The sequence below is a fragment of the Zingiber officinale genome, chromosome 5B (assembly GCF_018446385.1).
Source record: "Zingiber officinale cultivar Zhangliang chromosome 5B, Zo_v1.1, whole genome shotgun sequence".
Taxonomy (NCBI): Eukaryota; Viridiplantae; Streptophyta; class Magnoliopsida; order Zingiberales; family Zingiberaceae; genus Zingiber; species Zingiber officinale.
Genome location: NC_055995.1, coordinates 106,768,254 through 106,783,985, shown reverse-complemented (window position 1 = coordinate 106,783,985; position 15,732 = coordinate 106,768,254). Strand labels below are relative to the sequence as shown.

Below are 15,732 nucleotides of genomic sequence, written 5' to 3'. Positions count from 1 at the left end.
CTGCTACGACTTTGTTATGAACTTTTGTTCATTTTTATTCTTTGATTATACCATTTGGGTTTGTCTAACTGAACTTTTATGGGCAATGAACTATGCCTATTTATGAAAATAAAAGATTTTGTGTTCCTTATCAATCATAATTATTATTTATCAAAATTAACAAGTTCTAACTTTCTCTACTCAATCTTCGATTGAATCTTCAGTCAAAATACCTGATTTTTTTTTATAAGATCCGTTTTTAGACTTATCATTCCTCATCCCGGATCATTTTTCATTTTGCTTATTTGCTACACAATTTTCTCTCCTGACACTCTTAGGTGAAATACTGAACTAAGAAATTTTTATTTTTAATTTGAGATACCACATAAAGAAACTAGAGTATTGACGTTTTAGTTTTTTGGTTATACCTAAAGTTTATGCATTTCAAGAAAATAGAATAAAGAAGAATGGGAAAATAGGTTCTAAGTTTATTTAAAGCCTCCTATGTGCATAACTTCTCCAAACATGGAGGCAATATGTTTCCTTTTTCCTTTTTCCTTTTTGGGAAGTCCAATTTCATTATCTAGATAAAGATTAATTGTTTTGATTATGAACTTGATACATTATGATATTTGTAGTAGAATTTTAACCACTGGGAAAATAAGTTCTTAGTTTATTTAAAGCCTCCTATGTGCATAACTTCTCCTAACATGGGGCAAGATGTCTCTTTTATTCTTTTTCAGGAAATCCAATTTCGTTATCTAGATAAGGATTAATTGTTTTGATAGTGAACTTGAAACATCATGATACTTGTAGTAGAATTTTAACCAATGGGAAAATAGATTCTTAGTTTATTTAAAGCCTTCTACATGCATAACTTCTCAAAGCATGGGCAATATGTGTCCCTTTCCCTTTTGGGAAATACAATTTTATTATCTTGATAAAAATTAATTATTTTGACAATGAACTTGATACATTATGATGTTTGTAGAAGAATTTTAACCAATGAATTTCCAAGACCATAGTGACACTTGGTTGCTGACCATAGTGACACTTGGTTGCTGCTCCTTGTTTCCCTAGCACATGGGTGAACTTGTTTGAACATACATCTCAATCTTGTGGATTGAATCATAACTAATTGCTGGGTTGGCCTGTTTCAATTTAACAGAAAATTTGTTTCAATTTAACAGAAAATTTACTTGATTTGAATAACCTTCAACCAATTAGTTTTTACTTGTCTTTTTAAGACTTTGACATTACTGCTTTGATTCTCATGATCTTTGTAAAATTATTTTTCATTTTTGCATAAATATTTAACTTTATGCTACTATTATTAGCTACCATTGCAAATCAATTATTGTAAGGTTCTATACGCCTAAATATAATGACACATTCTACTCTTCAATGTAGGCAAGAAGTTGATTCAACATCACAATTGCCTTGCTTAAAGTCAAGGAGTGATAACCAGAAAATTGTGAAGGGTTGTGCGTCAGTGGAAAACCATGATGCTAAAATTCGAAGAGTAGCTGCTCAGTTTAGACGTGGAGTTGGAAATGGGGGTGGCTACAATGGTAAATTCCAAGATGAATTTTCTAGTGATGCCTTCATAGATGAGGATCTCATATCCTACAATTTTCCATGATGTAGTAATTTGGTTGTTAAACACTGTTCTGATCAGAAATGTCAGAAATTGACATCATCTTTTTATCACACCCTGAGAGAATCATCCCAGTTAACTTGGCACAAGAGATCTTTACCAGTTCAAGTTTCTCAAATTGATCCTTGTCTAGAAGTGCCTCAAGATGTTTCTAATAAGGCTGTACCTGCTGAATTTTTTTTGCAGGTGGCCAAGATGTTGAAGGCTCTTCTAAGATTGGTATCCCCATTAAACAGATATGGGCTACATGTAAGGCAGTAACTAAGAAACAACTTGCTGGTATATATGACAAAATCCTTGTCATTGATAATATCTCAACAGCTAAAGTGGTGGTTCAATTTCTTACCAAAAAGTACATGAAATTTATCCATGCATGTCATGTAGAGGTTTGTTGACTGGCACATGCCTATCTTGATAATATTTAGTGCTAGATATATTTGGAGTTTACTAATTAGAATATGAATGTTATGGTTTGTGTTCTTAATTTATGCAAGAGTGACACTTCAATCATATCTCTCAAAGGCTGTGGCTTCATTGCCAAGAAAATAAATGATTTATGATTGAAATTATTTCCTATTTCTCTTTTATCGTGGTTCTGCAGACAGATAGTTGAGAGGAAAAATATAAATTTTGTAGTTTAATAAAAAAGAATTATGATGGAATATGCATGAACTTTGTCAACAGTTGTGAACTTTGACAATACTTTGGGCTGAGCTTTAACTAGTTAACTACTAGGCTAAAGTTGATGGTGATCCACTTGAAGCTCCACAGGGATTGCTCCATGATTCAACCTCAACTTGTGATGTGCATTGAAGTTGCACTAGTTTTATTGTTAACAATTACTTTATGGTGAATAATGTTTTCTCCTTGTTTATTGCATTTTTCTTTCATTTATGGATTCCTACTAGAAAGAGAAGTAAGACTCACAACTCTAGTTACTTGGGAAAAATAGAACAAGAAAAGAGAGAAGATGGAAGTTAGGGAGGTTAACAAAATAAAAATCCCTCACTTTTTTATTTTCTTCTTTTTTTACTCTGCAAAACTGGGTGCTATGGAATTACACATAATTGCTCATGTGGACAATCTGGTTTCAATTTTAAGTTATGGAATAAAGAAAACATATTGAATTCAATTAATATATTAAAAGGGGTTTAATTTTATTAAAATGAGTAAAATGTCAATCTGTCAAACTTTCCATCCATGAAAGTTTTCTCACCCATTACTTTTTTTTTTAAATCTATTGTCTTTTTACTTTTCCTCTAGTTTTCCATTCATGTAAGACAGTCTAAACCCATAGGTTATCCAGTTTACATTAGATCAGTTCAGTTTCAAATCATCTTCTAAAGGTTATCTCCGGTATTCAGCATCATCACTTAACATTTTGCTTAGGTTGTTTTGTATCAGTGTCAGGTCATATACCTCGAGGCATTCAGTTTATGTTTGATAATCCCCTTACAGAGATTGTACATTTTGCTCTATAGATAGATGGTTGCATGAGTGTACTGGTGAGGAGTCTTCTGCATAATGGCAAATAGTGTTTAAGATTTAATTAGATTTTTCAGATACTTAACGTCCTTATATTCTTTACTTATTCCGACTTCTTTGTTCATAAAATCTTATTGCCTTAATTTGTTGTTTCTTAGGTTACAAACTTTGATGAAAATTCAGAGACGCCAGTTGGCCATGGGGAAATCATATGCTTTAGTATCTACTCTGGTCCAGAAGCTGATTTTAATGAAGGAAAATCATGTATATGGGTTGATGTTCTAGATGGCGGGAAGAGTATACTACTGGAATTTGCTCCATTTTTTGAAGACTCGTCCATCAAGAAGGTGGGTTCTTCCACTAATTTCACCATTTCTGAATGCTAGATGCCAATCTTGGATTATTTTGTACTCGAATCTAATGTCTACTAATCATAATTTTTTGGTTAATGGTACATTGTTAAGTAACTGTGAACTACTGCACTGTTTATCTGTTTTAGCCTTTAGGCTTTTGGAGCCGAAACCTTTGTTTTTGGATTTGGAATTTTTTTCTTTGAATTTCAATTAGTAATGCCCCATCATCCCATCTTATTATTTTCTCCCTGGTTTACTGAGTTTATGTCTTTGCTGAAGGAGAAACTAACTTAATTATTTGATATATATATATATTTTTGACTTTGTAGGTTTTCCATAATTATAGTTTTTTCAGTCATGTGTTAATGAACCATGGGATCAGGCTTTCTGGGTTCCATGCAGATACCGTGCATCTGGCACGACTTTGTGATTCTACCAGAAGAGCTGATGAAGGGTATTCACTTGAGTCACTTTTGAATGATCCAACTATAATGTCTTTGCAAGAGTTAAATGCTTTTGATGCATTAATTAGGGGAAAGAAATCAATGAAATCCATATTTGGTAAGAAAAAGTTAAAAAAAGATGGTTCAGAGGGAAAACATATCATTCTTTCTTCTGTTGATATCCTTCAGAGAGAAGAACGGATATTATGGATTTGTTATTGTGCTTTAGATTCCATAAGAACTTTAAAGCTCTTCGATTCCTTGAAAGAAAAGCTTATGGATATGCCATGGAATCTTGATAGTGAAGACAGAGGAACAATGTATGATTTCTATTTAGAATACTGGCAACCTTTAAGTGTTGTACTAGTGCAAATGGAATCCAGGGGAGTGCTTGTTGACAGACATTATCTTTCAGAGATGGTAAAACTTGCTCTTTCTCAAAAGGAGATTGCTACAAACAAATTCAGGAAGTGGGCATCAAACTACTGTCCAGATGCTGGATACATGAATGTTGGAAGTGATGCTCAAATCCGTCAGCTATTGTTTGGTGGTGCATTGAATAGGTGGTTGCATATTTTCCCACCATTTTTTATTACTTGAAACTTGAAAGGTTCTCTGGCTTTATTTTATTGTGAGCATATTCCTAATCTTTTATTTTTATTGATTTTTTTTTCATTATTTCTGGTGCTTTGGTAAATCTGCATAAAATATATGAAATTGTTTTACCTTCCGACATGTTTTTGTTAACAAAAAATGTTAGTTAAGAAAAGACTAGATTGTATATATGTGTACTGAGGAGTAATATTGGAACTGTCAGGTTGGAATTCTTGTAGGAAAACTTCATGCTTTTTAGTCATTTTCTTGGTAACATCCAATTCCACTAGTAGTGCTCCCCATATTGTTTATATCAAGGGTTAAAATCTCATTCTGAGTTAGAATTTGGGTTTCTGGTCAGAACAAGATGTTTCAGTGCTGTGTCGACAACTCTGACACATAATGCTGATGGTGCTAATGAGAGAAGAAAAGAATTGGATCCAAGGAGAAAAGAAAGAAGATTGGAGGAGAAAAAAGAAAATTCTAACCTCATTTTGTGATTGTTGTAGAAGCTTGTGGTGGTGTTTGATGCTATAGTGGTTGGCATTGTTGCGTTCTATGGTTGAGCGGCTTCGTCGCCTCGAAGAGGGGAAGCCTTGAGTGGCTTTGTCTCAGACAATGAAAGCTTTGAGTGGCTTTGTCTTGGGCAGTGTAAGCCTCAAACAACTTAGTTTCTAATGGTGGAATCCTCAAGTGGCTTCATCTTTGATAGTGGAAGCCTCAAGCAACTTACTGTCTCAGCCAGTGGAAACCTTGAACAATTTCATCTTAGGCAGTGGAAGCCTCATGCAGCTTCGTCATCTCTGACATTAGAAGCTTTGAGAAACATGGTCATCTCAGAAAGCTCATGAAACTTAGTTGATGAGGTCCAAGAGTTTGAGATATTGCAATGACGTTAGACAACCATAGATTGCAGTTTAACCATCTTGAACAGATTCCATGTGTCCGTTGGCAGGTGGAACAAGAGGTTTCTCCTATGCCGACTGACATAGAATGTTATTTAAATCCTTTGTTTATGTTCATGGTATAACTGTGGAATTCTTGTTCTTCGTCTTCTCAACTCAAGCAAGCAACATCTGCACCATGAATTAGTGGCCATGGTTGCAGTCCATCTGAAATTGTACAAATGCTGATACTCTTAAGAGTCATAGAATTATATTGATAAAACAATTGCTCGACAATTTTTTAATGTTTATTGAATAATTTTATTAACATTACCTGAATATAAGCTCAGCTAGTTGATGTATTCTTTAAAATGTGTAGTGCCCGTATTCTAATCTTTTAGTTGGCAGACTCCTGAGCAGAATTGTTTTGGATGGAGTTTATTTTAGTTGGTTTATAACTATAGTCAAAAGTCAAATTACTGAGTATCCAATTTTTGTTATGTTTTAGTTTAACTTGTTTTATGCTGCATTTATTGATTCATATTTGTTTTTAGCATTATGCTAAAAGTTCTTATGTTTTACTTATGTTTTAGTTACTTGTATGCTCCAGGAATGATCACAATGAATGCTTGCCTGATTGCAAGTCATTCAAGGTGCTTGATACTGTGAATGATTTTGAAGAGGGGAAAAAATCTCCTAAATTCCGTACTATTTTGCTACATAGGATTGGTGAAGGTTTACAAACTGATGTATATACAGCCAGTGGGTGGCCTTCAGTTAGTGGCAATGCTCTTAAAGTTTTTGCCGGAAACTTGAATGATGGGTACAAGGATCAGTCTGGTAGCAGGAAAGATATCTTGGTGGACCAAACAGAACAGATTTCTGATGTCCCCTATGTTTGTACAACTGGTGAACACATTTGTGGTTATGGATCTGCGTACAAGGCATTTGGTGGAGGTAAAGAAGGGAGAGAAGCTTGTACAGCTATAGCAGATCTTTATGATGCTGGTTCTATTGACTCCTTGATATCAAATTACCTTCTCCCATTACAGGTTTTTTCCCAGCACGAAAGACTCATAGATAAAAATGTTTGTGTAATGTTATTATTGTTTGTTAGCCTGTCTGAATGATTGCATTATAATGTTTACATATTTTTAATACCTACATTGTACACATCGGACTATGTGAGCTTATGTAACATCTCAAATTGTTTACAATCTTTTTCAATTTTGCTGGACATGTGGTTCTACTATTTATTGCCAAATATACTATTTTGAAGAATACTTGCTGTTGCGTGAAATCTTAATGGGTCACCATATGCTACTTTCTTGTGGTGGCAGGATAGTTGTCTTTCATGTGCTGATGGACGAATTCATTGTTTGCTGAACATAAATACTGAAACTGGTCGCATATCAGCCATGAGGCCTAATCTGCAGGTTCTCTTTTTATACCTTGCCTGTACCTCTCTCTATGATAGTATTTTTCTTCTTGTATAATGTTAGCAAGTTAGAAACCAAGATATCTTTTTTGAGTATCTTGTGTAATCCTAGTGATGCTATATCTATATCATACTATTTCTCTTTAATTCTTCTGACATGCATTAACATCCTTCAATGGCAACATAATTACAATGTTAACACTTGACATGACTTTCCTTGTACTAAAACTTGATCATGGTTGGGCTCTCTAATCTGTTGAAACTAACTTTGTAGAATGTATATCTTTCGTATTTCCTCTTTTCTTTGGAGTTGACTGAGTACATTAGTTATGTTATTGTTTAAACCATACAAGAATAAATACTCGTGCTCAATTGAGATTTAACTGCCAACATAAAGTAGATGTTCTTATATATAGTATTTTTTTTTTGTTTAAAATTGTAGTTCTCTAAATTGTAATATAAATCATTAAAAAAATGAAATCTCAAAATTAGTTAGGCCAATTAAATTTCTGATTTTGAATTAAGCCCAATTAATCTCAAATTCTAAAAATCCAATTATATTAAAATTATTTGAATTTACTGCAATTCAAGAATATTAAAATAGAGTTGGCGAAAGTTTAATGTACTCTTTGTTAAAAAATTAATTGTTCTAAATTAATTTCGTAATTTTTATACCAATAAGGCAATAAGAGTGACTTAATATAATTGTCTCCTATTCAAATACATTTGACCCTGCGTAATAAACCTTGCTAATGTAACACTAAATTACATTTAAATTAATAAAATTACCTTATCTTATTAATCAGAGATATTCAATTAATTAGACTTGGAATCAATTAGATCAATAAATCTGATCAATTTAATCTAACTGTTGCTTTCTACCAGTTTAAGCTTTTGAATAATGGAAATAATCATCACAGAAAATACCAAAATATTATTAAATTTAAATTATATTATTTTTGCCTATATATTTGTTTTTTTAGTAATCTAGATATCCAATTCTTTGAATCGACTAATCCTGGCTCGGTCCCATGGAAGTTTCCCATACCAGGATAAATCGAGGAGTACCGTAGAGGCCTATCCAAGCGGCCAACGTTCTTAGAGTTGTCATCCTATTGGATGAAAATCCGTGCAGTGCATCGCAGCTGGGATTCGACTCTTAGATTCCTAGTTAATTGCTTGAAGGGCCTAACTGCTGTATCATTGCCCGGGGATATATATATATGTGTGTGTGTTCTCGTTCTTAACTCTACAAAATTACTAAAGGTTGCTAATTGTAGGTATTATTAAAATTTATCTGACTAAGTTCACTAATTTAATTCAAAATTTAAAAAATCACCATTTAACTAATTCAAATATTGATTGAACTTGCTAAATTTAGTTTAATGCAAATTGACTAAAAAAAATATCAATTAAAATAAAAATAATTAAATAATCAAATTACTACTTTTTTGAATGCTTGCATACTTATTGTTTTAAATAAACATTTTCAACTAAATCTAATTTTAAATTATGTGGCCCTTGGACAGTCGCAAAATGAAGTTTTCCTTTAGTTATTGCTTATTTTTGTTCGCACATAATCTGAACAGTAATACAGAGACTGATTGATCTTGAATTTTTATAAATATAAATTTTTATGCATTAAAGATTATTTTGTAAATATCAAAAATATTGTAAAATATATTCTTTATGGATATTTTAATACAAATATTAAATTATTATTTGGAGCACTTTCCACCAAGGTCGGGTTCAAATCTGTATAACTACACTATTGAGAGGGTACTAAGCTTGCTGTTCTCGTCCCAAACGGGGATTTATGTCACATTTATTGTGGTGTGGGGAAACCTGATGGACAGACAAACAAATTATTTATCTAGTAACAAATATAGCAAATTATGTTGAAGAATGATTGTATCTATCGCCATCGGAGAGTTGATGTGACAATACACAGTAGTTGCAAAATAAATTTGCACCAATTGAACCTATCCGCCAACCTGACACCAAAGCTTAACTACAAATTAAGCTTGATAGGACCCCACCTTATTAACTATTGGGATGGCATGAAAATTCAGATTTGGGTATAAAGCATGTTTTTTTTTCATCTCTCACTCACTCTTGTTTAGGTTGGAAACAATGCTTTAGATATTATGGAATAGACTAAACTACAAGTTCTCCATCAGATCATGTCATGACTGTTCAAGTAGCCCACATGACTATTGCATGCTGTGTTCATCTATTAGATAGTGCAAGTTCTCCATCCGATGCATACACTTGTCCAACTAGACCGGTAATACATCACACATGAGAAGATTGAGGTCACAGGTTTTAGAAGAGTTTACATAATAGGTTTGCAATGCATGGTATTCAATTGCTGGACTAGTACCAGGTTTGAATATGCAGCCACTTGGTATAGCATTTTGTTTAATGGCATTAGGCTATAATTACCAGGTAGAGCTTTCATGGTTACAATGTCTGATGAATTGACACTTCACATGTGAAGGACAATAACTTGGGGACAAACAAGCACATGTATGAAAAATTTTGGATTGTGGTTTATCATGAATAATACTTTTCATGAATAATACTTTCATGGTTTTAGATCATAATGTTTTAAAAATAACCAATAATATGACTTGATCCATGAACAACTAAGAAAGGAAATTTTGCTTCATTGTCGTTGGATTTTAAAGCCTTTTTTTTGTGTTGTTTTAATGTGCTAAGCAAGGTTTAAAATTTTAAGTCATGCTGGAGTTTCGGTTTATGATAGGAATAATATGATTTCGGTTCGGTATCATGCTAATATGATTTCAATATATTTTTTAAATATAAAATATATTAATTAAAAATATTTTTATTAATATTTGATCACTACATATGCTTATTGGTGAGTTATATTTGAAATGTAATATTGAATTTAAATTTTGATATTATCTCATGAAATGTTTAATGTGTATTAAGTAAAAGCAAGGAAAAGAATACCATTCCGTGCCGGGCGGCACATACGGTTTTTACAGTTCTGCCTCTCGGTCGAAACTGGCACTAGACGCGCTATAATTTCGGTGCGCAACTGCGACAGCACTCGCGCTGTCGCGATCAATTAATTGAGCGACAAAAGGAATCGAATCAATTCCTTTTATCGCATGATCGATTATAGGAGGAATCGAATTTTAGATTTAATTAATTTAACCAAATTCCAAGTAGGTGTGATATTCCAAACAAACTTTTATAAACCCTAATTAAACTATCTAAATAAAATATATAAAAAAATATATTTAAAATTAAAATTTTAATTAATATTCTGAAAAATTATTTTTTAATGTTTTAAATTGTATTTAAAAATTTTAAAAATTATAATAAATCTAATTTATATTTTAATATTTTTATTATTATTTTAAATTTCATTTAAAAATTTTAAAAAATTATAAAAATACAAATATATATTCTATTTTTTTTATTATTTTAAATTTCATAAATTCAAAAAAATTATACAAATTCAGATATATATTCTAATATTTTTTTATTATTTTAAATTTCATTTAAAAATATTCTAAAACATTTAAAAAATTCTAAAAAAATCTAATAAATTAAATTTATATTCTGATATTTTTATTATTTTATATTTTTTACAAATAATAATTAAAAATAATTAATTAATTTGTATAATTATTATATATAGAGTAACATTTTTATGTTAATTTATATATTTATCATAGATAGTGTTTTTTTTTTAATTTTAGAATTAATTTGAAATTTGAATCCATGAATATTAACATATTTAACTTTTATAATTCTTGCTTCCTGAATATATAAATATATATTTTTGTCAAAGAATGTTTCGTCATATATATTTTTGTCTTAGAATGTCTTTACTTGATATGTTTAGGAAGTATTACATGTCCTTTATTTTAGAAGTTTTATATGCTGTCAAGTTTATGATTCCTAATAAAACACTTATAATCTTGTGCAATTCTGATCATTTTAAATTGAGAAAGATGAATTAATATTTTTAGAAGATTGTTTCAAATTTCAGGAAGTTGCTCTTTATAGTTTATATACTTAATTTGTAAATTTACAATGATAAATACATTCTTGATATTATAAAATTATGACCATTACCTGGAAATGTGTGTTATTCTTATGTTTTGTATAATGCATAGATAATGACACCAAAGCAACAATCTCATGATTCAGCTTAGAGACACACGTTGATTATAAAATCGATTCCATTGGCAATGTTTGTATTGCGATATGATTGGACGCGGCGGTGGGGTCACACGCCTAAAACAACATCTTGCTGGTGGATATCCGGATGTTTCTAATTGTCCAAAAGTTTCTCAAGAAGTTCGTTGTGCAATGAAAGAGGGACTTGATGGCAAAAAAACATTAAAGTATAAACAACAACGACAACGTGAACTTGTTGATAGCCGAAGCTCTAAAGAATGAATCTATGATGAAATTGAAGGTCGTGGTGAAGTTTCAAATGCCGAAGACTTTTTAGCAGCTCTTAGTGCCCCTCGAACTCAATATGACTATGAACAAATATGCGACATAAAAGTGACTCAACTACTGCAACAACATTAGGAAGGAGTGCAAGTGTTCTTATTACTTCAACATAAGGTGGTATTGGTCGATTTTTTCCTTCTATGGGACGAAGACGTGCAGTTGATATTGCTGATATTGATCCACTAGCATTCCCAAACCAAACAAGCAAACAGACTAGGATTGATGATGCATATTCAAAAGAGAAGAAGAAATCAATGTAAAAGTATTGCTAAATTTTTTCATTTTAATCATTTCCTCCTAATACAGCAAATAACACATACTAACGTAGCATGGTGTCTAACATCCAAAAATCTGGTCATGGTATTCAACCTCCTACTGCATATGAAATTGCCAGTCCATATTTAGATAAACAAGTGGAGGAGATCAAGACTTGGATCCTATCATGCAAGAAGCAATGGAGCTTATATGGGGTTACGTTGATGTGTGATGGTTGGACAAGATCTACACGGATGAGCATTATCAACTTTCTACTATACTATAATAGAAAGGTGATATTTCATAAATCTATTGATACAACTATAGACTATCATGATGCACCCTACATATATCGTTTGATGGATAGTGTAGTTCACGAGATAGGTGCAGAACATATAGTGCAGGTGATTACAAATAATGGTGCAAACTTTAAAAGGGTTGGAGAGTTATTGGAGCAAAAGTATCAAACATTATTTTGGACACCATGTGCATCCCATTGTATCGATTTGATGATGGTAGATATCGGTAAGTTCGATATAGTGAAGAAGGTAGTGAAAAAAGGTCAATCTTTAACAAAATTGCTCTATAATCATCATTGGGTTCATGGATTAATGAGAAAATTTATTGATGGGGAGATTTTGAGACCAGGAGCGACTAGGTTTGCTGCTTACTTTCTCCTGTTAAAATTGTTGAATAAGAAAAAAGTCGGATTGAAGGCCATGTTCTCTTTTGAGGATTGGGAAGCCTCTCGATATTCTAACGTGACCGAAGGTAAGGAGGTGCAAAAAAATTATTATATCTGTCAGATTTTGGGACTATATTGTAGATATTCTTATAGCAGTAGAACCATTGTAAATTGTTCTATATAAAGTTGACATGGACAAGAAGCTACAAATGGACAACGTTTATCACTTAATTCATGAAGCAAAAGAAGAAATTAAGAGGCGTCTACAATCACTGACCAAGTATCAACATTACATTGATATAATCACTACAAGATGAGACGATCAAATGGGAAAATATATTCATTTGGTCGGTACAATTTTTTAATGATAATTTTTTTAATATTGTTATTAATAATTATATATGTTTAATTATTGTAGATTATTATCTCAATTTGGCATATAAATACTATTATAATCTTGGCACAAATGATGATTTATTAGTGGTCCTCAAACATGTAATATCAAGACTACATACACAGAATCAATTGCTGAGACTATTAATGAAAGCTAATTATTTCGAGAGGCATATGACCCTTTTAGTGACCCTATTGCAGTATCATGCAGATATAAAATGGATGCAGGTAAATATAGTAAAAATTATTATTAATTATTATCAACAAATATAAATACTATTTTAATTTTCTTCTTATTTATCTTATAGTTGAGTTATGGTTATAATATGGAGGATCAACTCCAAATTTAAAAAAGATTGCGGTACGAATTCTCTCACGAACTACGTCTTCAAGTGGTTGTGAGAGAAATTGGTCAACTTTCTCTCTCGTTTATACAAAAGTACGAAATTGTCTTTCTTATCGTCGCTTGGAGAAAATGGTCTACGTTCATTATAATATGCGTCTTCAACTAAGAGCAATAACAAAAGAGAATGAAGAACAAGATTCTGGTGATGTAGACTTATTTGATATTGGATTTGTTCAAACTGAGAATGATCCAATGATGGATTGATGGAGCACTGTTGAGGCTGAGAATCCATTACTTGATGAAGTAGGAGACCCACCACGACCATCTCAATTTCTTACTCAACAGATTGAAAAAATACAAGCTAGATGAGATATCTGAAGATGATGATGAAACTTTTGATCAAGAATTTCGATTTTCTAGATCTCGGTCTAGACATTCTCAAACATCCTAACTCTAAATCCAACCAAAGTCCATAGATAAAGGCAAAGGCAAAGCTATTGCAATTTTTACTAAAAAGAAAGAAAAAGGCAAACCTCCTGCTTTTACGAGAAGGGGTCAATTGAGAATTAGAGAAAATCCATTGGATGCAATTGATGAGCAAGAACTTGATGACAGTGATGAAACATCATCACCTTTTGACACTGTAGTCCGACGAGAAGTTCAAAATGAGGATAGTGATATTGATAGCAGTGCAAGTACTCATGGAAGTGATGACAGTGGTGATGCATCTAGTGGTAAAAATTATGTTCCCCTACTCTAGCATCGGAGCCATGGACATGTGAGATATATTACACACATGCAACAAGCTCGGGGATGTATGTTTATCCTAATCCTTATCCTTATCCTGTGCTTGTACCTATACCCGTTCCGATTTCAGTGGTGCCAGTTCAAATCCAATAGCTAGTGATTGATCGAGACATGTGGAGAAATCAATATCAATATTGCATGTCATGGGATGATTATTTAATCTGGGCGTTGGAGAACTATGGAGTTGACCTAAGCAGAATGTTGCAAGAATCAATGCTTCCATTTGATTCACGCTACTTCTTTTGGTATTAGTAAGGTAACATATTATAATGTATCAATTTTAATTCAAATTATTGATATATCAATTTTTTTTTAAAAAAACTATATTTAATTATTTTTTCTAACAATATTAAGTTATTCAATAATTGAGAATTTATATAAAATCAATATACAACTTATTTTTAAAGTATATACAATAAATATATTTATCTAATAATTATTATATAAATAAAAAAATATCGAAACAGTATCGACACGACACGATAAAATACTGAAACCGTATCGTTTCGGTCTGAGACCGAAATCTCGACACGGGTCGAGATTTTAAACCTTGAGTAAAAGTCAATTTAGGTTAAATTAAATCAAATTTATACATAGAATAATTTAATTGATTAGTAGTAGGATATTTTATAAAGTTAGAAATTATATTATATTTAATTTTTTTTTATCTTAATAATCTGTTTCCTATCCCGTTAATTGTTTTTAAACTTTAGTCTACTCACAGTAGCCTTTGCGAGGTTCACGACAACCATATTGTGAGTTAACATATTTATATATATCATGTAATAGTTATATCTTATAAACAATAATACATTCTTATCCCTCTCAACTTGACATTAAAGTGGCTTCACTCCTAGGGTTTGATTTCTACAATAATCCCTTGACCTCATCTTCTACCTTATCAACTTAGCTTCCCTTTTCTTTCATCTTATCTATTAAACGCTAATTTTTTTTTCATCTTTCTACAACAATGAAATATTATTGATATTAGCAAATATCATTCTATCACTTCAAATTCTTCTATATCATTGTTGCTCCTTTTTTTTGAAGGCTTGTTCCTCATCTTCTCTTTGTTCCTTGCTCCAAGTTCTTGTAAATCAGATTCAAATATAAAACCTAATTAGTAGACTTCCCTTTTCCTCTTCTACATTGAACCAAAATCAACCACAAAAACTTTGCAACCTACCCCCTTCATTGCCCATGTTGCTTCTTAGTTCCTCCTCTTTGCTCACAATCAATTGTTCCTCTTTAGCTACTCCATCAATTACATGATTATCCTCATCATTCTCTCCTTGGACACAATCCTTTTCCTTTTTGACCGCCACATCTCCTCTTCCTCATGCTTATCTTATCTCATATCTACATCTTTTCCTCCTACGTATCTTTTCTCTCATCTCCTTGCCATAGTGTTTCTACTTGAATCCCTTATTGCAAAAGTCATGCAATTTTTTGACCTCACCTTTTTTTCACCAACTTTCCTAGATAAATCTTGGTAGAAACTTTCTTCCCTTTGCTAGGTTGCTCCCTCTCAATTTGTTATGAACGTGTCACATGCATGTGACGATATGAAAGAGGATCTCATAGAGAGTCATGTTCTCCCATTGTATATCTGGGCATGCTAATCTTGATGAGTTAGATGAAGTAGATCATCCACAATTGTTCCCTCTTTAAAATTGAAGATCACTTTCTCTTGTCTTTGGATTGTCATTTCCTTGCTTGTTTTGTTGAAGAAGGATTCTATGATTAAAGAAGCACGGTTGCAACATCCCCCATTTGAAGAAACAAAATGATGTTGTCTTAAGGCTCAATTAGAGAGTTGGTCTTAGGGTTGTAAATGGATCAAATGCTTGTGAACAACCTTGATATTCGTCTTGGTAAGAAATCCTTTATGTTCATTCAGAACTCATTAA

The 15,732-nt window shown here is 32.0% G+C and overlaps 1 protein-coding gene across 3 annotated transcripts in view; it reads left to right on the top strand.

Annotated features, from left to right (window-relative positions):
• Nucleotides 1-15,732, top strand: part of LOC121985287 (DNA polymerase I A, chloroplastic-like) — an 82,709-nt gene that overhangs the window by 29,292 nt on the left and 37,685 nt on the right. For 2 of the 3 annotated variants that reach the window (XM_042538638.1, XM_042538641.1), the window contains 6 exons: nucleotides 1,390-1,550; nucleotides 1,823-2,022; nucleotides 3,280-3,468; nucleotides 3,804-4,480; nucleotides 6,006-6,447; nucleotides 6,736-6,831. In XM_042538638.1, the coding sequence (XP_042394572.1) occupies nucleotides 1,390-1,550; nucleotides 1,823-2,022; nucleotides 3,280-3,468; nucleotides 3,804-4,480; nucleotides 6,006-6,447; nucleotides 6,736-6,831 (1,765 nt within the window). The remainder of the gene's footprint in view (nucleotides 1-1,389; nucleotides 1,551-1,822; nucleotides 2,023-3,279; nucleotides 3,469-3,803; nucleotides 4,481-6,005; nucleotides 6,448-6,735; nucleotides 6,832-15,732) is intronic. The other variant, XM_042538639.1, reaches the window with a different exon arrangement.